Source organism: Bacillus rossius (assembly GCF_032445375.1).
Source record: "Bacillus rossius redtenbacheri isolate Brsri chromosome 9 unlocalized genomic scaffold, Brsri_v3 Brsri_v3_scf9_2, whole genome shotgun sequence".
NCBI classification, from domain to species: domain Eukaryota; kingdom Metazoa; phylum Arthropoda; class Insecta; order Phasmatodea; family Bacillidae; genus Bacillus; species Bacillus rossius.
Window position 1 is genome coordinate 12802768 of NW_026962013.1, and position 25266 is coordinate 12828033.

Here is a 25266-nt window from a genome sequence, read left to right on the forward strand (position 1 = left end):
TTCGCTTTCAGGTTAGAGAGTATTTAATTTAAGTATTTTCCTGACACATCTCCAGACATCAATTTAAATAATCATTTGTTTCATTCGTAATTAACAGGTACCACAAAATGTTAATAAAATTTATTTATGGGGGAAAAAAAATTTTCTTTGGAATTTGTTGCAAAAATCGTGGTGCGCGCTATACACGAGTGAATACGGTAAAAATAAAAAATTAGTTTCCACATTGATTTCTTAATTTACTTGCACTGAATCTATTCTTGAAATACTGAACAAATTTATGAGCTGTAGCAATCAGTAAGAGACTGCTTACATGATTATTTTGATGTGTGATGTAATATCTAGTATCAACCTCAAAGAAGAATTTTCTGAAGTAAAAATAATTTATTTAATGTCTCATGTTACAAAATAAAAATCTTCATACAAAGCCAATGCATCAAAAACATGTGTTGCACAAAATAAAATACAAAAAATATTTTGCATAAATGATACATTTTTCATATTCTCTTTCTTACAAAGAGAATAATATTGCAATGTTGGTAAAGTACAAGTCTTGCATGTATGTACTACAAACAGCACAAATAAAATGACAAGTATTCTCAACATATAATACAGCAATATAAATCTGATTAAATTTTAAATTACCAAACCAATACTGACTAGATCAAAATGGTCAGCACCTGCTTCGACCACAACTTTGGTTTATACAAATATTCCCTTCAAGTTATGACAATCTACACTGAGATAGCTTTATATATAACTGTGATAAAACAATTGCCGAAAATATTTAAGTAAGATAATTCCATAGAATACACAGATTAATTGTTATCACGTAAAGCTGATAAGAATAGTTTGAAAACAGTTTTATTTTAACATGTATAATTCCCACTATTCAAGACAAAAAATTATGTAAAAAGAACAAGACTATCAAAATTTTGTAATGGTGCACTCAACAACATTGCTACCTGACCTGAAAACAAACTACATATATTATCCTACCACAATCATAAGTATAATAAGGGATCACAACTTATCTTAATGCATTTTGCTTTACAGGGGAAATATAAAGGCAGTTTTGACAACTAAAATATTCATAAAAGATAAAAACATGTTGAGTTAATTAGTTGGTACATTAACTTTAATATAATTATTGTAGCTTTAAAAACACGCATACAACTCCTGGGCTATTTGAAATTACTAAAAACCTCAGTTGTAACATGAGAATGTGAATACACAATCAAAAATATATAGCAAATTACAATTAAAACAATTGACATAAAATTTAAAAAGAAAACTATTTTAGCAGATAGTTTACATAATGCATCTTTTACAAGGAAACTCATCTGTACACAAAATGTTGTAGATTTATTAAGTGCACATGCCTGTTGATAATTTTTTTTGTCCCAAGTAAATCTGTCAAAAGACAGAATGTATTATTAGAAATGATGTTATTGTAAAAATATAGTTTGTATGGCTGTAAACATAAATATATACTGGCAATAGAGTATTAACAAACATTTTAGTGTCATTGAATAATTCACTATCATATTTATAAATAAATAAAAACACATTATTATTTTAAAAACCAAAATGAGCAAGTACTTACAGACAGCTTGGAGGGAAAAATAAAAAATTGTTTTTAATTCATGAGTCGAGACCCATTAACTGGAAAGCAAAAAAGTAAATGTGATATAAGGAAACCAGGATGTTTGAAGTTGTTTCGACAATCTGTGCAAGTGAGAGAAATTCATTTTGCATTAAAGTAGGGATTAGGTGATGAGAATTCCTAGCAGTGTCCATTGGGGTCATCACATCAAGCTTCACCAAAGAGTGGCACACATACCCTTATGGAAAATATAGGTCCGGTATGGTTCCCAACATCTTGATCACCTGAAAAGATACTACCCACTCCACAGGTTGTTTGATTAGCTACAAGTACCTGAATCTTGTTAACTGAATGAAAAAAAGTCCTACTTACTGCAAAACAACAAAAAAAAAATTGTGTCAGTAACGAACAAACAATAATTTACCAAGTAATGAGTATTGCTTTCTGTTCACATTTTATAGTTTCACGTAAGTTCACTCAAACACACAATGAAAGTCTAAACCTAATTAATCAAAGCAGTTCATCATCAACAGCTGAAAATTAAAAATATTCACAGCTTAACTGCTAGTGCAGTTAGAAACTACATTTAAAAAAAGCATTTAAGGGGGAAAATATTAATTTAACATAAAATTAGACATATACATTCTGACATGCATAATTAAAAATGTTATACAAATTAGACATACATATTAGAATGCATTGAGTAGCAACACTATTACACAGTACAATAATTATTTTAATTTAGTCAAATAAGGGCAATCTGCGCAACTGGGAGAAGTCATGCTTAGGGCAGTTTCCATTCTTTAACGAGACATACTCTGAACTCCAGCTACACATCTTAACAGATTCAACCAGTAGTTGTGATTTTTAATGCATAATGACACTGCATGTAGGCACTAGAAATAATAATTTACTATACAATTTCTTTCATCACTGGGCACTTTTTACAAGATTTTGCTGTCTCATAGTAACTAAAGTCGTTATATTGATACCACAACTATATGTTAGGGATGTGCGAGTACCCAATATTTTCGGGTACGGTTCGAATCCACAATTACCCAAACCCGGAATCGTGTACGTACATGGTTTCGAACAGTATTACGAATATTCACAAAAGTTATAAATTAATTTAATACGGCTCAAAAATACTAGCAATGAAAAATAAAATTAGGCTACTATTACGTAATTATTTATAATATGATGTATCAAAAAAAGATATGTAAATTAAATAATTAACCCAGTGAGATTAAAAGAATTTCGAGAGCTTAAACTATAATTACGAATTTCGTCGTATAGCAAACTATAAACTAAAAACAATTACCTACATACCTACAAGAAAAAAAGTCTCGGCTATTTATTGGAGATAAAATGGTTTGGTTTGCTGAAACGTTTATAAAACTGAGATTTCCCTGTGGCGTGTAGTTTATTAAATTTGAGTTGGAGAATTGAATATGTTTTGGTTTTCATATTTTAAAGTGTTTATTATTAAGTTTACATAATTACAAACATTTCAATCTCAGTGTAATAAATAATTGCTAGAGATGGTGATTTATAGCATTTAAAATAATGACATTTAGCATTTTGAATTCGAAATTTAGCATTTTGTAGCATTAAAAAAACACAATTTAGCCAATTCTCTCATTTTACATTACTGAAGAAAAGTATATTTTTAAAAAAGAAACCGTTGCTTGCCGTTTTACCGACATTTTTTCTTCAACCGACTTATTGGTGAATCTTTTTTTTTTCCATTCCAGATGGCGATTACATAAATTAAAATTGCGCATTAAAATATTCGTATCACTTTCCTATAACTGTTCACTTTTGTATTCATTTATGCGATTGCGAATGGAAATGACGTTTCGTCCCATTTTTACCACGAGGAATAACAGTATACAACACATTCACGAGTATACACGTATTTGTAAACACGCAACATTCCACAGACTACACAAGAACGCGGCTTTCACGTGAAACACAGCCAGAAAATGGGACTTACAATTCTTAGCGCAACGAAGCAGAGATGTCGCAATATGGTGGCCTAAAAACTTGTACTCTGCAAGATGACAGACAATCTTCCAGCTAGTTGTTCTTTGCTTTGTTTACAATCGCGAGGCACGGATGGCCATTCTACACTCAATATTTACGAAAAATAGTAGTTGTGAATGATGTGACAATAAGATACTTGTGCTGAATACGCCATAAAATGATGGTTTCTTTTGATACTGAACTGAAACAAAATACAATCGGTAAATAAATTGTGTATAGTGAAGACGAATCTAGGTTTTTTACCTTGATTTCGCATTTATCTCGGAATAGCCTAGATTTAGCATTTTATAGCGGAAAAAATATAATTTAGCATATATTTAGCAAAAACTAAAAATCACCATCCCTAATAATTGCCAGTAGTTACAGTTAGAAAAAAGAGAAGACATTTTTAAATTAATCAGTTATTTTTAATTATTCTGTGCTTAATATTCGGAAATCGGATTCATATCTCAAATATTGCCAGGGATTTGAGTCGGATTCGAACCGAAATGAAAATCAAGGATTCGCACATCCCTACTATATGCTAATGTTTTGTTGACTCCCCTTAAATGCTTTACAAACCACTATTACAGGCCACTGATGCATTGCACACACAAAAATAAATGAGATTCTTATAAAATTTACAAAATAGAGCTGCTCTTAACAGATATGGCTGAGTAATAGACAAATACAATTCTCAATTAAATCACTACATTAATTGTGATTTCAGTAACCTTTTTACATACATGTGTTTAGTAATCTAAAACTTATTAGCAACATAATGATACTAAACACAAAAGTTCATTATTATTCCATGATTTTTTGGAGCAAACAAGCTCACTGCAAAAAGAATAACAAATTAAAAATTGCTACATCACATTTAAAGCTAACTTTTTTTCATGCAGAACATGCATCTAGATTCATACCTCCATTAAAATCAATGCAATGGTTTTTAATGAGTGTAGCCATTTAACAAAATAGTTGATGATTAAGTAAAAATTTATTGTATTTGAACAAAAACTTGTAAGGGTTTGTGAACCATGTGATAGTATATTCATAGATTAAATAAAAACACTGAAAAACACTAAGCCTTGTTCAAAAACACAGAAAGTCTACAAAGTGAACACTGGTGAAGCAATGTACCTTGGTGTACAATGATTAAAGCAGACAGTATACAATAAATAAAAATTAAGAAAAAATTTGAACAGAATATGACACAATACGTAACGGAGAACATTTTTTTTTACACATCCTTCAGGCACTAAGCCATCGTAACCTTAATTACAATATATTATTGACAATTACAACTTTGTTATGGCAAGCTTAAAGTGTTCTATTCTACACCTGTGACAGAAAAATTGTGATGTTTGATAAATAAAACAAATATTTTACAGGCAATATAAATAGACATCCTTACATTATCTATACATATACAGCAAGTCTTTGATTAACAGACAGGTTAAGTTTCCAGAAATTGTCCGTCAATTAAAACATCCATTAATTAAATTATGTTTCTTCATAAAGCACAATGTTACGTTCCTAGACCTTCAAAAATGCCGGTTTTTATTATTTGACCATCTATCAATACATAATAAAATTCTGATTGTATATCTTGACATTTAAGAACACAAACCAGTATGTAATGAATGGCATGTGACATAAAAACATTACTGCAGACTTGTGACTTGCTGGGCAGCAGGCCAGCCTGTTGCATGGACATTATTAAACAAAATATAACAAGAAGTTATGTATAATAAAACATACACATAATAAGATTTAACTGAATGTAACATGCAAGAACTTAATCTGATTAATTTGGGTGAAAAAACAGCGAACGAACAGAGCCGGTGCAACAAAGGAGCAATGGTATAGAATGGCCTGTGTGTTTCACCGCCCAGCAAGTAGATGAACGACTAGCACAAATTTCCTTATAACGGGACGCATGGGCTGGTGGAAGGGGTAAATTGGCTGTCGTTTTGTTTGTCACATGCATTGTAAATATTAACGCAGTGTCCTTCCCTCCATTTTTTTACAGGCACAGGCTTAAATAAACCCAGACTCTTATAAAATAGTTGTGTCATCCTTAAATAACAATTATGCATGCGTGCAAGAATTATTCATGTGTGAACGCCGTGCCGTGCTTGGATATGAGTGTATAGACAGGCTATTCCAAGTAATACTGACCCTGACCGTTCGTAAGTTGCAATGCGGAAATGTACGTTAGCCGTTATCAAAATTAAAGGGAAAAAAATATATGTATAGTGCCTATAATACTATAATACCAAATGTTTGTGAAACAAGTGTCTGTTAATCAAGAACTTGCTGTACTATTAACTATAAATAAGTGTGTGTGGGTTTAGAAGAGTTTCCGTTTGTTTGTTATATAAGTCGGAACAAACTTGGATCAAATATGTTTACCACTTTTATAGTTCTGTTTAATATTACTATGCTGATTTCTCTTTCAGTTCATATATCTAACTAAAAGTTGCAGTCCAACAGTTACATGTAAGTTCATTCTCTATCAATATTTCATGAGTATTTTGAAAACGGTGATGAAATAAGACAAAAGGTGGTGGGTATATTCCAATAGGGCATACAATTTCTATACTAAATATATGCTGATTCAAATTTTCCGCACAGTGAACTGTTTTACTAAAACTGCTAGATGGTGCTGTTTGTTTGCATTTTAAAACAGCATTGAAATTTCCGTAATAGAGTAAATGAAATAACCAATAACTAAGTCAAACTCAACTCTTCACAGCCTCTTCACTCTGTATAAACCCCGGGAAACACCAGGTCCTTCAGCTAATTTCATATAAAAATATGAAAATAACATTTTGGAAATTCACAAAAGCAAAGAATAAGGCTTTTGAACAGTTTGTAAAATGATGTTAAGTAATTAGTTTTTGAATGTTATGGACGGTTATAGGTATCTCTGTGCTGTGTTAAAAAACCACTTAATTTGAATACAAATTTAATGTTCAAATTATTTGTAGTGTTAACTATCATCAGTTATATCATATCTTACGGCCACTAGTCAAAAAGATCTTCAATATGAATGTAGATGGGCAAGAATAATATGTGACAAGACATTAAAAATTACTATCATAGTTTACTAGAGATTGAAATGTGTTCAAGATATTGTAACAGTTAACTGTGATACCAAGAGAAAATTATAATATAAATATAACTTGAAAATACATTTTCAAGCAATAACAACTGAAAAATATACTATGAAATCATTTAACTTTTTAATTTATTACTCTTTCTGCAGATTTAACAAAATGTATGAAAGCATGGGGCAAAAAAAAAATGTAAAAACTATCTATAACTATCTGGCTTATAACTATAATTACTACATGTCCATGAATCTCTCTATGGTTATTTGCCTAAGAATACAATATTTATAGTTCATGTACTCCTATTAAGTATAAAAACATTACAATGAGTCCCTTAACACAAATCTCAAAAACATTTACACTACGCGTATGAACCGCAAACAGAAAACCTATGAACTTGGCTACTATCAGATCATATTTAATACAATTGTATTCGGTAATAAACAAGGTAAGTAACATCTGATGATTCACTACAGAAAAGATAAGTTATGTATTTGATTCTTGCACTAGATTTAATTTTAAACACAGTATATTTTAAAAAAAAAAGTATTTAAAAATAAGTTTTATAATCATTTAGAATAAAAAAAAAACATCAGAATTAATTTCAGTTCCCATGAAAAACAAAACATTCATTTTCCAAGTCCCATTAATTAAGTAATGCACACCTAAGTTACTTTTCTTGGAAATAAATATTATGAACTCACTAAAAGTAAGCCTAATTATGGTATGACTAGATTAAACTTAGTCTAGTAAGAGAAACCAATCCTTATATAGTCCTACAAAAAACCTATGCCTTTAGGAAAATTTATATTTTAACTTTAATTGGCAAACATAGCCAACGTAATTTATACTCACCAAACACGTCAGCATTTCAAGTGAAATACAGTAGAACCAGTTTATGGTGAACCCGCCTATAATGAATTCCCGTTTATAGTGAATTTCCGTCTCGGTCCCGGCAAAATGATGTGAGGTTATGTATTAATTTATTGGATATAGCGCACAACTTTTGTCAATGTTGATACGTTTTCCCGTGTATCACGAACAAATTTTGCCGACATAATGCACATTTATCTCAAATATTTTCATATAATTACAAGTATTTTCACAAAACGTCTATTCTGGATCACATTAACATTTTTCTCTGCAGTATGCTACTCGATTGTCCACTGTTCATATTAAAAACAAGTCGTAATCGAGTGGCCTCGGTAGGCTACGTGTAGCCAGAAATGGTGATCAATTTGGTGAAAATAAAAAATAGTTTTCCCTGCATAGTTAAAGAATGGGCGAACGCGTGTACATTATAGCAACAAATTCAATATTTTTCGTCTCATTTTTATCGTTCACGTTTCGGACATTTTGATCGAGTAAGGTTCGTAAGACTACCACTAGATAGAACTCTGTGGATTAAATTTTTCCATAGAAAGAAATTTTTGTTCCAGCTTTAGCAACTGCGATACTAAATGATACGTAGTGATCTTTGATGCGCCACACTCGTTATTTTTCGTTTATTTACTTTTGACGGTAAAAAGAATTTCGTGTTCTGCAAATGTGCTTCAATAAGAAATACGTACATAAAAACGGGTGAAAAACGCGTTAAAAAACGCAAGGCATTATCTGTGCGAGATAAACTGGACATTATTAAAAAGGTAGACTCCAACCCCACTGTCCCGCACGTGTTAATATCAAAGGAACTGGGAATTGCAACATCCACATTAAATACAATATTAAACAAGCTGAACAATCTTCTTTCTCAAGCTGCGAATACGTCACAGAGTATTAAACGGCTGAAAAAAAAGGAAAATACGCCGATGTCGAAGAACCATTAATAGAAAGTTTGTACATGTGTAGTGTATTAAAAATAATATCTGCATTTGCTCATAAAACTGTTGCTTTGAGTATTTTCATTCGTTCTTTTGTTGGCTTAGGCCTATGTGTAGTTAAGATTATGCTTTTGAGTATGTTTTGCCAATATAAAAGTTTTCCCAGATATAAAGTTTCCCCTCTATAGTGAACATATAAACTACTCCCTTCAGATTCATTATAACAGGGTTCTACTGTATTTGCACGGGAGTGGAAACAAACAATTATGCAAGTACAGTAACTACACTGGATTCAAACATTTTGTAGTGATGGTAAAGGGATTGTAAACCAAAAGATGTTACTTACAGAGAGCACATACAGATAGACAAACACAAGAAATTCTCACCCACTCCAACATGACAAGTGCAAAAATATTTCAAACTGGGAACTTAACTGTTATGACTACTCACATTGTTATGAATCCGTGGTGGCATAAGGTATTTACAGTATTGTGAATATTGTGCACAACTCCAACACATTTCCTCATGAGGCGTGCAGGGATTTGCAAACATCATTCTGAAATAACATAATGTAAATTAGATCACAGTCGTCTGCAGTTTTAGTTCAAGATAACTCTAATTGAGGATGATATTATTTTTTGCATGCCCTAGGACAATTTATTATTATAGATGAATAACAAAAATCAAATTTATGTGCATGTGGAATTCTCACTTTTACGAAAAACAAGAAAATTGCACATTTTCTTATTGGTAGTTAAAAAAAAAAAATCATTAGCTTTACTTTATTTAAGCCAGTGCGTCACAAGCATTTGGGCCATTGGTCATTTATTAAATCAGTATGCCTTATACTGGCAGTAAACTTGGTAGTTTTTTTTTTAAAAACCAAATCCTACAAAACAGATTTAAATAGTTTAGTTCTTAATTGTTGCTAGTATTGCACAAATAATAAATGTAACAAGAAAATGTGAATTGAAGGAAATCTTAAATTATTACAATTAAACAAATTGTTTCACATAACCACAGAATTTGATAAATATCATAAATAAAAGTAAAGGATATAAAATTGAAGCATTTAAATGAAAAGTTATGTTATTCCCCTTGAATTCCCTGGTACCTGGTAAAATGCAGCTTGATTAGGGATGGGCTAGTCGATTTCTTCAATCCCACTGAATCTCCAATAGAAAGATTCTAAGAAAAATATTGGAATAAAAAATTCAACACTGGCAAGTTTACTAGCTTTACTGGCCGCAAACGGCCAGCGAGACGCACCTCTTTCGCTGGACAGGAGAGGGGAAGAAGGGGCAGTGGCCTTCCATATTACGTGTAACGCTCCTGTTATTTGAACATTTCTTCAAGAATCCCAATTATGTAACGATATAAGGTTCGTGTGAATTAAATTGCTACATCTGAACTACTCCACCAGAGCTTCAAGATTCCAATTCGCGGAGAGAGAAGATAGTGCAAGTCCTACTCCAACAACGAACTAATGTCCAGCTGAGATTCTACAATGATTCTTCGAACGATGATACTTGTAAACTCAGGATGGACGATTAATGGATTCAACTATACTACAATATTAAGTTGTTACATAAAATGTACAGTTATTCAGTTTGGTTATATGCTGATATTTTAAGTTAACTGGATGTTTTGAACCTATGTTTATCTTTGTGCTTCTATTCTGATACCTTTCTCCAACAATTTTTTTTTTTTCAATTTTCGCCTTCATTTTGTTTTCGATCATGCCAGAAACCGTTGCTTGCCGTTTTACCGAATTTTTTCCTTCATCAATTTTCTGGGTGAATCTTTTTTTTTGCAGCCTGATGTCCCTCAGATGCTTTTCAAGTACATCTTTTTTTTTCCCACTCCAGATAGCGATTACATAAATTGCAGATTAAATTATTTGTATCACTTTCATAGAACTGTTCACTTTTGTATTCATTTATGCGATCTCGAATGGAAATTACGTTTCGTCCCATTTTTACCACAAGAAATAACCGTATACAACATGTTCACGAGTATAAACGAGTATTTGTAAACACACCACCATCCACAGACTACACAAGAACGCGGCTTTCACGTGAAACACAGCCAGAAAATGGGACTTACAATTGTTAGCGTGGCGAAGCAGAGATGTCGCAATATGGTGGCCTAAAAACTTGTACTCTGCAAGATGACGGACAATCTTCCAGCTAGTTGTTCTTTGCTTTGTTTACAATCGCGAGGCACGGATGGCCATTCTTCATTCAATATTTACGAACAATAGTTGTGAATGACATGACTATATGATACTTGTGCTGAATGCGCCATAAAATGGTTTCTTTTGATACTCAACTGAAACGAAATACAATCGGTAAATAAATTGTGTAGAGTGAAGACGAATCTACGTTTTTTTAATTTTTACCTTGATTTCACATTTATCTCGGAATAGTCTAGATTTCACATTTTATAGCGGAAAAAATATAATTTAGCATATTTTCGCATCTATTTCGCGAAAACGAAAAATCACCATCCTTAAATATCACTGTTGATTCCAAGGGTAACGTCGTACAGTAAAATCTCGGTATAACCAACTTGAAGGGACTGATATTATGTGTGTTTGCTATAGCGAGGTTTCTTTATAATGAGGTGAATTCAAAACCAACGAACAAATGATTTGTGATACTAAGGTTTTTTTTCTGTAGCCATCATTATTTCAAAAAACACAGAAGTAATAGTAGGTACTCAGTATATAGATACAGTATACACAAAGAACTTACCTACTTTTTAATACATGCTACAGAGTCCTCGAGCAGAGCAAATGAAGATTAAGTAAACCAATCCGATTTGATTACAATACATAAGTATATTGTATATTACGTAATAATTGAAAAGAATAGACGCTGTACACTTAAGATCACAATAAATTAAAATTTAAGAAATCTTTACTTCAGTAATACCTATTACTAGAGTCACGATTATATGGTAATGCGCGATAAAACGAAATAACACCGAAAACCGCTTGAAAACACGAAATAAAACGAAATTGTGCGAAATCCGCGATATGTCACGAAATATCGTCTATCCTGATTATTTACGTTTTTTTTTTTTTTTCCATTCTGTAAGGACAATTTACTATCTTCAGCACAATCAAATATTTCTGACAGTAACTAGCAGCCATATATATTATATGCGACGGTGATTTATTATAGATTTTAAAATGAAGTCTCAGAATTAATGTAATATTTTCTTTAAACGGTAATCTTGTGTACCATAATAATTTAAGATGTTGATAACTATGATACAATGGCCGCCGTTCACTTTCTGTAAATAAAAAATAACAAACGTCCAAAATATGATTATCTAAGATTACGTTTTTAATCATTAAAATTAGAGATGGGTCGAGTCTTGGTTTATCGAGTCGAGCCGAGCCGAGTTGGGTCAGATTGACTCGACTCGAAAACCGAGTCACATATTTTATCAAGTTCGGGACTCGAAACACGTTTCGAGTTAAGTACCAGCATCGTGACATTATAGCACTTTATTAAAGGTTGTCTTGACGTTTTCGCCAAGTCATTAATACAGCAAGAAATGATGACCTTTAAACAAAACAAATCCCGTGCAAACCTAACCTTGCCCGCTACCGTGCTACGGCGCTATAATAGGTACAAGTGCAACCAAACCTAGGCCTACCACTACCTTCATTTATGAACGTGACGTCGTAACGTGATTTTGTCGATAGTGGCGACCGTTTATAGGACAAAATTAGGTATGTCACATGACCATTTTATATAAAAAAAATGCTTGGAAAACAGCGTGCACTGTTTTCATTTTGTTTTTCATCCTGTGTTTACTTCAAATACGGTACCGCGTTTGTTTACAAAATACGTCAATGGATTTTCACTGAAGAAAAATTTGTTGCAAAACGCACATATATTAATAATCATCACGTTTATCGTGCCCCGTTTATAATAACTCGTATAAACAAGAGATTTCCGTAACCTAAAAATAAAAACATAAAATAATTATATTGTAATATTTAGTCAATAACACCAAACCGTGATGCGTGAAAATGGCTGCGTGTTAGGCCAGCCAGACTTGCATTTTGGAACTAAATTTAGCTGTGCTCCGCTACGCAGCGCTGAGTGTCAATAACGTTTAGGATAAAATTACTTTCTTTTTGTTTGAATAAAATATAATAATAACAACGCTCATGCATTTTATTTGGCAATCAGTTACTGATCGCCAAATCAAATGGATGAAATATTTATTTAAAAACATATTGATATTCTTGTAGTTGTAACAAGTTCCGGGCGAATAATCTTGCCGCGGAAAGTGTATTTACATTGAGAAAAAAAAAATTGTGACAATGTGACAAGGCCTATATCCATTGAGCTGTTTGTTCATGTGGGGATCTGCCGGTGGATCGGAAAAAAAAAAGTTACGTACCTCGGGAAGCCTTCTTTCCACAGACGAAAGAGCCAAACTCCCGATCGTACATCTTCGTTTTTTTTTTTTTTGTTAATTGTAAATAAATATGGCGGTGTTGATAAAAGGAAATACCATAAACAAGGCAACGGTATTTATTTGTACGCCGCCATATTTTTCGTTTGCAGTGCATCCGTGAATGTTTATTATGGACAACTCATGATAACTATGGTAAATTAGGTTAGGTTAGCTACATTATAAATACTTTAAAACATTGTGGATGGTTGATATGGTTAGGATAGCTACATTAAAGATACTGTGAAATCATGTTGAAATAAAGCTTAGTATTTAAATAACATAATGATTTGAATTAATCATTTAAAATATTTAAATAACATAATGATTTGCTAATTAATCATTTAAAATATTTAAATATGCAGATGCATCTTGGATACACAATTTTTATATCAATGGGTGTTGTAATATTTTATTTATCATATTCGACGCAAAAAATTATAAAATTATTAAACTCGAACTGACTCGACCTCTTCAAAAATTTTGTGACTCGAACTCGACTCGACTCGAAATATGAATTGCTAAACTCGGCTCGACTCGACTCGAAGCCAAAAAACCTCAACTCGTCCATCTCTAATTAAAATATTACACACTAAAGCGCATTGCTTTTACTGTTTATTTAAAATAAAGTACGTAGGGTACGAAAATAAAATTAACCCTGCTTAACGTAACGATTGTAAATAATAAATAGTACATGTTTATGTCGGTATTAATTTTCACGTGCGTATGTTGGTATTCGGTATGCGTTTGTATTCGCATCTATTCTCCATTGTTTTGATCTTTCCAGCACGGCAAGTTTTTGCGTATTAAGAGGTTAAATTCTTCCTATTTGATTAAAAATTTTTGATAATGCCTAAAACGAAGGTTTTTTGCCAGTGACCGATCGAAAGAATTTTCCAGCGAAGGATTTTATTTCAGTGATAAAATTTTAATGTGCAAATTCTGTAACTGCAGGCTAGACTACGAGAGACGCGATACGCTTGTGAAACATAAGCGTTTGAGGTTAAGCGTTAAACGACATCCTTGTCTAAGAGTCTTTAATGCCATTAATTTGCTGTTCAACCCAAGAAATGTGAGTAGGGTTAGCATAGAAGATGCAAACCTACAGAAGTCTCTGCATAACTTGCCTTCTGTTTCCCATCTTCCCATTGATACATTCATACATGGCTATGTTGCTTTCAAAAAAATAATTGAGGATGAACTTTCATTGCCAGAAACAAGCCAAATTGATGTTGCAAAGGTACTTTGCTCCCTTAAAGGGGACTACAGTGAATTTGCTCAAGCCAGTTCAAGGGCAATCTGGTTCCCAACATCAAATGTTGATGCAGAACGTTCATTTTCCAGGTACTCACTGGTAGTTAGTGACAGAAGACGTCTCACTCCAGAAAATGCGGAAAATTTAACTATGATAGCATTTCAATAAAACAGTCTTAATAGTTACTTTGGAAGTTCTTAATTGTGTAATTTTGTAGTGTATGTGATTGTAATTAAGTCGTGAAATTTTTAGTAGTTATTTAAAAGTTTTAATTTATGAATTTGCAAATGAACTTAATTATCTATGAATTTGCAAATGAACTTAATTGTAATTAGATCATGAGGTTTTAGTGTTTATTAATATTTGTTTTAATAAATTTGCAAGTCGTACAGAAAAGCAAGAAAATTTTGCCGTGGGTATTTTAAGCAAAAAAATAAAACCGTATAACACCGAAATCTTTATTTCTTTACACCGAAATTTGTCTTAAAATAACACCACAAAATCTTGACTCTACCTATTACTGTTTCACCATAAAAAAGTCAGTAATACATGACTGCTTTTAATGATTATTAAGTTCCTTGGTAACCACTCTTTCAAGAGCTCGCAACTGTTTTAAATTTGAAGCACTAGTTTCAGTACTTGTCTCTGATGTAAAAAAAAAAAAAATCGCTCAAGAACGTCCAATGCAACATTTACCTCTTTTCTAGATGGACGTGTCATTTCACCTTCATTAGGTTCTTCAGCCATCGTTATAAAGGAGTTCGTTGTGCGAGGTTTTACTGTATTAATAAAATGTAATCAATTTATTCTACAGTGTAGCTAAGAAAAAAAATAAAAAACTTTTATAAAATATAAATTGGGGCTACAGTACATTTAGAAAGCCAGTAGAAATGCTATTATTTACCTGGCAATGTTATGTTCTGTGACGTGTCGGACCACCTAAAGCATGCTGCACTTCCTCTGGCGACGCTTCTGAGGTTCCGGTCGCAGCACCGCTCGCACCGCTTCGTCAAACACCTGCAAGACCATCACCACCACACAATCACCATGTGTGGACACTTGCAGACACTCAACCACTCAACACGCACTGTCTCAATAGCACATCCCTTTCAAAAACAGTCCGAGAACAACAACTATCAATAGCAGCAAGATTATATGCTGAATAATAATAATAAAAAACCTGAAAAGCATGTCAATACACCCTTACTTATCAAAATACACCATATAGCACCAAAATTAATGATAAAGTTATCTTTTAAAAATTTAATTAATATTATTTAGCACAATACCAAAAATGATATGAAAAATATTTATCTTACATATATTTAACTCATTACTGTTGGTACATTTCTCAAAACACACACAGGCATGCTGATATATTTTTTTACTGTCCCGAGAGCCATACTGTCGTGGACATACTTATTACAAATTATTAGGCATGTGCGAGAAAGACTTTTTTGAATTCGAGACGAGATCGAGAAAGCAATTTTAAAATTCTCGAGAATCGAGTCGAGATCGAGAAATCTGTACTTTAGTTAACAGGATAATATGATCCAAAAAAGTAAAACTCAATAATCTGACAAACATACATAATTATTCAATAATTTTATCAAGTATCCACAAAAGACGATGAATGAAACATTAGTTTACAAAGAAAGAACACTCTAGTGGCTAGCCTAATTTAAGGTCTAAAGCGGCTATTTAAAAACACCAGCTTTTCAACATTTTCAGCCAACAAATTTTCACGCCTAATGCTCACAGTGTTTCCAGCAGTACTAAATAGTCGTTCGCTTTCAACTTGTGTAGCTGGTATTGCCAGATACCTTCTTGCTACTTTAGCCAGAGCTGGAAAGCGTATCTTGTTGTTTTTCCACCAGGTAAGTGGGTCACCGTTCCTTGGAATTACATCTTCACGTAAATATATTTTTAGTTCTTCCTCCAGACTTGATGATTTAGTCCTAACTGATGATTGTGATGTCTTCTTCAACACTTCAAAACTTGACCACAGTGAGCAAGTCTCTTTAGCTTCAGTCACCTGCACCAGTTCTGGTTCAGGACGATAATCATTTTCAGGTTGCTGATGTGAAGTGATGTATTTCGTGCACAACAACTTTTCATGGTCTTGCAATATCACAGTCTTGAATCTAGGGTCAAGCGCCATTGAAAGAAGATCTTCTTTCACACAAGAATATGAAGGAAATCTTGATTTTAAACCTCTTTGCAGTGATTTAGCAAATGCAGTACCAGATTTGCATTGGTCTGTTTGGACATAGTTTGTAAGCATTGTTTCAATTCCATATATCAATGGGATTTTTGATGACAGTGTTGGGAACTTTGAGTAACATAACTCGGTTGTGGCCTCATCTATTGGTTGCAAAATATGTGCAATGCTAGCAGCTAGTTTCCACTCACTAGAGGTGAAGTTCTCCACTGCCATGCTCTCTCCTAAATCAGCAGAAATGGGCACCTGCTGCTCAACAAGACGTGACAGCATGGTGTATTCACTATTCCATCTAGTTGGCACCATTGGCAGTAGCTCGTGAACAGGTTTGTTTAGCTTCACTTGAAGTGCATGCAGCCTCTCACGAGCAACATTACTGTGTCGATAATGGCCAACAATAGCTCGTCCTTTTGCCAAAAGTGCTGTAATATCATGTTCATTTTTTGCATCGTGCAGTGCCAACTGTAGTGTATGTGCAAAACACTGAACATGATGAAATAAGGTTTTCCTTATGGCACATTTAAGGTTTTTTGCATTGTCTGTTATGACATAAACTGGGACTTGATCAGTTGGCAAATTCCATTCTTCCATTGCCCCTACAAGCTTTGCATGTACTGCATCTGCAGTATGTGAGCCTGGAAAGTGGTAATTGCCAAGAATATGGCATTTTAATTTGAACTCTTCTGTTAGGTAATGGCCTGTAAGCGAAATGTAGCTTTCATGTCTCCTAGATGACCATGTATCGGTAGTGAAAGAAAGCGACTCCAGACCATTGATGGCATCTGTACTAATTTCATCAGCCAGTTTGGTTCTTTCCTCTTGATACAACTGTGGTATAACCGTCCTTGAAAATGTTGTTCGTGAAGGAATCTCGTAGCTAGGTTCTAATTCGTTGATTAGACCTCTGAAGCCATGGTCATCCACCATGCTGTAAGGTTGAAAATCACAAGCCATCATGATAGCAATTTTTTTGTCTATTTGATTTTTCCTCACATCGCTGATGCAAAGCTTCTGTTTTTTTGCAACACACTCAAACATTGAAAGTTGTCGACTAGAAGTCTTCTTTTCTTCAGCAGTTATTTTGTTGAATTCTTTTTCAGCGGCTGGATGTTGTTTCAAGTGCCGCAAAAGTCCACTTGTCGAGCATGAAGGCGTTTTAATAATGTTTTTACACAATTTACATTCGCCACCTTCTTTCTTTTTTAAATAAACGTTCCATATTGTGGCCATTTTCCGTTCTTTTTTATCCACACCACTAACACTTTCCTCCATCGCACTCAACTTTACTTGTTTTCGGTTTGCAATTACAACTTTACCTTTACAGTCACTTAACAGTTTATTTGCCTACTGTCGGATGTAAACATACGTTATTGACTCCATAGTATATACAGTTTCCTTGAGCCATGGACGGTACTTGATCATGAAAGTCTGAACATTCACCACTATCGATATGTCACTATCGATACGGACCGCAATTTAAACATCATGTTGCTTGTTATATACTGCTGGCCGTGTGTATAACCTAAGGCCATAAAACAAAATGCAATCGCGGAAGAATTCTGCAGTCATGTTTATATTTTTATTTTTTACCGTACCGTTTTACGTTGATACTTGATATTGATACCGAAAATGATTTATTTTTAACTTAAATGTTGGTTTTATTAACGGAAAATAAATATTTTCTTCTGTAGTTTAATGTAATAACCACAGCACAATTCATTGTTTACGTTTACCGTTTCATCTAGTGACTTGTGAACGGAAGTTGTTCGTTTTTAACTTTTTAATAATTTATCGTGTATACTATCGTAACAAGTATATTTTATTTTATTCGATCTACGTTACGTTGAAGATATGTTAATTATTTCAACACGCAACGCAAAATGCTGCCTCAATATATTATATTACCTAACCTATTTCTTGTTTACAAAATTCTCGAAAATTCCGAGCCAAAAAAATTATCTCGAGACGAGATCGAGAAAATTTCTGTCTCGACTCGTTCTCGATGATGCCGAGACTCGCACATCACTACAAATTATTTAATGTTCAAAATGAATTATGCATCAGTAAATAATACTTTGTATTACTATTTTGGTGAAAATGTATAGAGTAGTTGTTTAATGGTTTTTATGAACTTAAAGACAAATATTTATGTCAGTCCTAGCATTCACTGAAAACACGAAATCATGTGGATTACAGTTTAGGATCCAATGTTTTAATGTAGCCTTCATCCTAAAAACCCTATTTTTTAGTATATCATTAAAAAAAATTAATACAAATTAGGTTTTCCTACAACTCTGAAAAACTAGGGTTTATATGGTTTTGGGAAACCCTAATTTTTATTGGTTTAATTGATATACATACTAAAAACAATGAGTTGGATGACTATAGTGACATACGAACGGTTAATTCAAAACCATTTACCACACGATTTAATGCTTTCAAGTACACGCTACGACTGACATAAAAATCGCAAAATATTAGAAGCGAAATAATTGCAGATACCAGATTCTGCTATAAACGCGTGAGCACGCGAAGCGCAGGTGAACTTGCCTGTTTGAGGCCTCGCTGGGTTAACGCAGAGCACTCCATGTACTTGACCGCTCGTATTTTGTTGGCCAGCTTCTGTCCCTGCTCGCGCTTGATGGGCGACAGGCCCTGCTCCACCAGCGCAGTCAGCGTCTCCCGGTCGTCTCGCAGGTCGATCTTCGTCCCTGTCATTCGGGCCGAGGAGGGAAACATTAACACTACCACCAGGGGCGCAACAACAGGGGGGGGGGGGGGGGGGGCAAGGGTATTTTGCCCCCCCCCCCTGAAACCTTGAAGTGGGGGGCAAAGAAAGTCCTGTGTAATCAATTTTTAGATAATAAAACTGCTTAAATAGCACCATTTTTTACCTTGAAATACAAATTTTCCCGGGGGAGAACCCCCGGACCCCCCGCTTCAATAGGGGGGATCGATGATTCTTTATAAAAAGGTATATTTCCCCCTCTTTGGAAATTTAGTTGTTGCGCCCCTGACTATCACCATGACGTAAATGCAACTCAATTACTTGAAGGTCAATGGACGTTAAAAGAAATTCCATTTCATTTATTTTGCGTGTTAACATGCACGGTACAAACAAACCGTGTCGCCCTCAAACACCCTTGGCTTGCTTCAGAAGGTCATACCGGCAAAGCGGTGCAAAAGACAAGGGGGAGGGAAAGAAGGCGGTTATAGGTATTTTTTTTTGGTTTCACATCTTGTTGAGAGGTCATTGGAAACGGATAAACACTACCCACAATGGGGAAAATCTGCCATGGCCTATTAAGAAACCATCACAACATGCCCTGCAGTGATTTCGGAAACCCACGGAAAACATAATCAGGATGACCATGTAGGCCTGTGCAAATATTCAAATTTTCAAATACAATTCATTATTTGAATTCAACTTTGAATACTAACATGAAATAATGAATATTGAATTAGTCCTGAATATTTGAAATAGAAAATCGTCGTGAGTTTGTCGTACAACAACATTCACTGTTGAGGTCAAGCCATTTGTGCAATATAAATACCCAGTTTGGATGTTTTAAAGGGATGTTTTAATCAACCAGAAACATTCCTTTGCAATAGCCATTAAAAGAAAGGAATGCTATAGTTGCAATGGCGTAAATCAATAATAATAGATTTACCACCACGTGACACAGTAACAGCTTACTGGGTGTTATGTACACACGAAGAAAACATATGCTGAGTCAGTGACAAAATAAACAAACGTAAATAATAGTAGTGCCAGATTTCAGAGGAAATTATCAGCAAATGTGTTTGTAATATTGCCACAGTTAACAACAAAAACACTTGAATTCAATCATCATTTTGTGAATACAGCATTTAAAAAATAATTTCTGGATAAATATGTACACTAGCTGGTTCTGGGAAAGAAGGTGAATTAAGACTGAGGTGAACAGTTGGTTGGGGTAATGGCATATTTTTTTTCTCCCCTTCAAAAATTTGATAACATTTTATGTATTATAGCTGACTTGGTCTGACTAGCCTTTCACATAATTATTATTTGTCTAATTTCCCAGAAGGCACTACACTACAGTTTTATATTTTTTTTTACTTTCCTTATGTAAATGAAACTTTTATTTTCTTACTATTCAATATTGATATTTGTATTCGAGAATAATTAAAATTTGTATTTGATTCAAACTATAAAAAAACTGATATTCACTCAGGCCTAGGACAGTGAATAAAATTGGGTCCTTTGGAAGAGCAGTCCAACATTTAACATTTAACATTTAACTATTCAGCAACCCGTAAGATACATGTTCTGTTGCTTCCTGTGCACACTTGTCCACAAATAGAGAAACATACCCTCTCTTTCAAAAACAGCTTTTTTTTTTACATTCACTGATATTTTTCATTCCGTTTGGTGCCACACAAATGAAAAAAAAGTGACTATCTACAGATTTACAATGATTTTTTGTTACTGATGAAAATTAATTATGAAAGTTTAAGCTTTCGAGTGCAAACAATTTTTAAAATGTAAGGAAATGGAGTACATATTTGGTACATAAAGACATGTAAACAATTAAAGCATAAAATCCAATGTTTGTCACCACAGAAACTGCAGTGCAGATTCACCAAACATTCTACAGTCCATGGAACTCAGCCAGCAGACTGCCACGTAACATACAATGAATACAAATGTACCAAAAAGTGTGACCAACTCAACAAATACACTGATCACCAAAACCACAACTAATGAGACCATAATGATGTCTAGTGCATTCCAGCTAGTATGGACAATTTTTCAATCTTATTCTGATAGTCACTTCTGTAACAGATGCACAGATTTAGACTTAAACAAGCCGGTTATAGCTGACAACATAACAAGGCCAGTACTGTCCGGACCAAACGTTGTGATAGCTGGCAGCGCGGGGGTGAAGGGGCAAGGCGGTGGAGGGGCAGGCGATGCGCGCGCAGGTCAGTACGTGTAGCGTTCAGCATGAAAACATTGCTACGTGACCAACTCGCAGCGCGTGTTACGAGACGTACGGAAATGGACGGACGTGGAAGCTGCCGACGGCCTCATAAAGTTATTCATAGTCAAGAAAGAGACATTATTGCTAAAGTAGTGAGCAATGACTTCAATGCCTTAAGGGGGAGGTTATCAAAACATTGTTTATTTATAATATACCTTTAGGCCTATATTTTTGTTTGGAAATTGTATTTATTCTGTAGACATTGATACTTACGATTTTGCTATTGTGAATGATATTGTATCTTTCATAATTTTGTATAGTGGCATTTTATAGTCTAATTTTGCATTTTACAGTATTATGCATTTAACCAAAACCGGCGACCAGGTCAGTTTGATTTTTAAATTCCTGAGATTTATGTTTTATTGTTTCATGTAATTTAACGAGTTAATTACCCGTACAGGGTGATTTTATTTAATTTTCTTTCTACAGTATGGGGCACTTTTACCAAGAGAGTATTATATTTTCATGTAATTGATTTTTTAAAGTTATACTTGTGACGAGGTATATTAAAAATACTTTTTTCCCCCTGCAGTAAACTTCATTTGCTAAATTTATTTGCGCGTAACATATTTATTTCATTACACATTCCTTGATACCGACTCATATCTATATTTAACCTTGTTTTTCAGCTAACAACATTTGGAGACAGATGATTATTGGATAAAATATCTGTCGAGGTGAAATTCAGACTACTGGTAACGTGTGCATTGCATTCATATGGGTTGATTACATTGCTGTTTTTGGGTTGCTAATATAAGTCACACCATCGGTTTTACATTTCTCGTTATATAGTGAAAAAATTATATGTGCCTAAGGTGTCATGATAAGGACGAGTGAAACCCAAAGCGTTGTGGCCTGGGGAGCGATGAGAAAGCGATACACGCATATGTTTTTGTAACAGAGATAACACGTCCGAGCCGTGACGGGCCGTGCCGAATGTGCGCCGCGTGTGACCGGGCCGTGCCGACATTACGCGCCTACAGCACTAGGAGTCCAGCTACCACAACGTTTGGTCCGGACAGTAGCTTCTTGACAAAGAAAGCACTAACTTAAGGATTGGATCAGCATTATTTCTCAACCAGTAAGTGACCCACCCTGTCAGTTGTCGGGTTTTCACTATTAGCCTTATATTTTAACAATGCTCTATTTATACTATGAATATTTAGTGTAACTATTTGTAAATGAATATGCATATATTTTGCATCATTAATCTAATGAAAAATATTTGTTTCAGTAAGCTGAAAATGTTAAATACAGGTTTGAGCAGGGCTTAGCACACGGTTTGTTATACAAAGATATTTGTGATTAAAAAAAAAGTTGACTCTGCCTGTTATGTCACTAAACACACAAAATTTCCTTCGTGGTAAATTTTCACTTTTTTTTAATAGTGGCACCTAGAGACTATCACTGTAGAATAGCAAAAGTATTTTTCAATCCTTTTTAATATTAATTTATTTTATTTTCCCTTGGAATTTACAGGGTAATTATAATTTCTATACAATTTTTTTATAAATTTTTTTGATGGTAACGTTTTTTTTTTTTTTTTTTTTTTTTAATTTAGAACTTTGAAATTTAGGGTTTGACTCTTGATGTTTTGAACGCCTGATAGAGTAAACAGATACAATGCTATTACAATACATACTCTATACTGCAGTTCTGTGATGTGGAACATACCAACTAATATCATGGGAGCGTCAGGACAGTGGTGTTTGATTTCTGGATACCACTTTGAGGTAACATTCTCAAATGATGAAGGGCTGGTGACACTGAAGCAAATGAGGAAGACATCTGTCTGCAATACAAGACAGCAACAAACTATCACTGTAAAACTTTAAATTAAATACATAAAATACAATACATACAATATAGGTAACTGTACTAATGCACTAACTAATCCATCTACAATTAAATTCATATTAATTAACCAACAAGAAAAGCAGATTGTAACTCAATCACACATAAATGATGAACAAATATGAATTAAGTTTGGAGGTGTAGAAAACACGATACAGTGAAAGGTGTTTAATCTAGTTCGGGACCTCAGCCATGCTGGAATAGAGATGTTTCCTCATTATTGAACATCAATATAGTATTAATTTTAACTGCAACATCAAAGAAAAATTTAAATACAGTGCAATGGTATTTAAAACAATATTTAATAAGGTGTGCTGTAGAAAAAAAACACAGATTGTTGAGTAATATCACAGACATGTGACATAAAATCATGTTTATTTACAAATTTTGGTATGCTAGTTCAATGTAAGTTTTCTAAGCACAACATTCATTTCTATATTTGTATGCTATCTTTGCTTTGGATTCTTTTGTCAAAATAATCGGTTTAGTTAACATCTGATTGTCCTAGCGAGTTTGTTTTATAAAGAAAATTTAGTATTCTACAAACATTCATGGACATTAGATGTGTTTAAGAGATAGAACAATTAGTGTTTCATTAAATCATTGTTGATACTCAAATAGAATAAAGGAAACATCAAGAATATTTTTCTGAATCACTATGTTGAACCTAGAGTAGGACCAATTGTTTCACTAACTTATAAGAAGAGTCTGCAACAATCCAGACCTCTGACTAGCTCACGGTTGGGCTAGATTGCACGTACATACACACTTGAATTTTGCTAAACGCCAAGAACCAGTTCACACAATAGAATTTTATTTTTTGAGGTTATGACACAGTTTACCTTGAAGATTGCCTTGCACAAATCCAAGAAGTCAGGAATAAAGTTATTTTTCTCTTTACCTAACACTGAACACGGCCGCTATGTTACGACACAGTAACATTTATATCAATGGCACAAAAAAAAAAATATGTGTGGAGTCCATGTGTGACAGAGGTGAAACTTCTTGCTTATAGAGAGATAAATTATTAGTATTGTTTTATTGAACAAGAAATAGAAGAAGTATAAGTTTAGATGCAGAGATTGTTTGAGTGTAATACTTAGGGATTGGGGGGGGGGGGGAAGAGTGTTTATGTAGCATTGCAAACTCTTGTCCTCCCCAGCTTTGCAGAGTATTCTTATGAATGACATAATATTTTGAGGTAAGATAGTATATCAGCTGATTTTTTTATGGTCCAAGGTCACAGTGACTTCGTTTTTCTTACTTGTTTTTTATGATTTTTAATATTTTTGTTAGGTTATTGTTTGTGTACATGGATTTTTCTGTCTTTTATTTACTTTCAATATTGTTCTTATACCTTAATTTAACCTTTGGAGTTATTTGGAAGCTATAATCATGTATCTAGAACACTGTGTATTGTGTTTGTATGTACAAGGAAATACTAGAAACAGTTGCGCGCTACGGCAACGCCAATTTTTAATTATTTTTTTTACCAGTACTTTCCGGCAGATTCTGTATGTATTTCTTATGACAGGAAATCAGCTGAGTTTCACTCCCATGGGAGGCAGTAAAATTTTCACGTCGGTTACATCAGCCAATTTGAAAAGACTTTGTGATTTTTCATGTTTAATTTTTTGCAGGAAAAGTCTCACTGTGAGGGATGATAGGAAATTATTATTTTGTTGTGTTTTTGTACTGTGCTGTGATGCGGAGTGATTGGTTAAGATCACATGACTGCTTGTTTCGTGAATTGTAATGGGCGGTCACATAGCCTCTTTAGTCACTGTTGTGTGGTGATGGTCGAGGGCCCGAGAAATAACGGATCGAAGGTAGCATGGAGGGAGTTTTGAGGAGAAAAGTAAT

The 25266-nt window shown here is 33.7% G+C and overlaps 1 protein-coding gene across 1 annotated transcript in view; it reads right to left on the reverse strand.

Annotated features, from left to right (window-relative positions):
• Positions 1–348: 348 nt before the first annotated feature.
• Positions 349–25266, reverse strand: part of LOC134543357 (ras-related C3 botulinum toxin substrate 1) — a 35857-nt gene continuing 10939 nt past the window's right edge. The window contains exons 4-7 of the mRNA XM_063388346.1: positions 23224–23341; positions 19073–19233; positions 15206–15318; positions 349–9123 (exon numbers count right to left, since the gene is read on the reverse strand). Of these exons, the coding sequence (XP_063244416.1) occupies positions 15241–15318; positions 19073–19233; positions 23224–23341 (357 nt within the window). The 3' untranslated portion in view covers positions 349–9123; positions 15206–15240. The remainder of the gene's footprint in view (positions 9124–15205; positions 15319–19072; positions 19234–23223; positions 23342–25266) is intronic.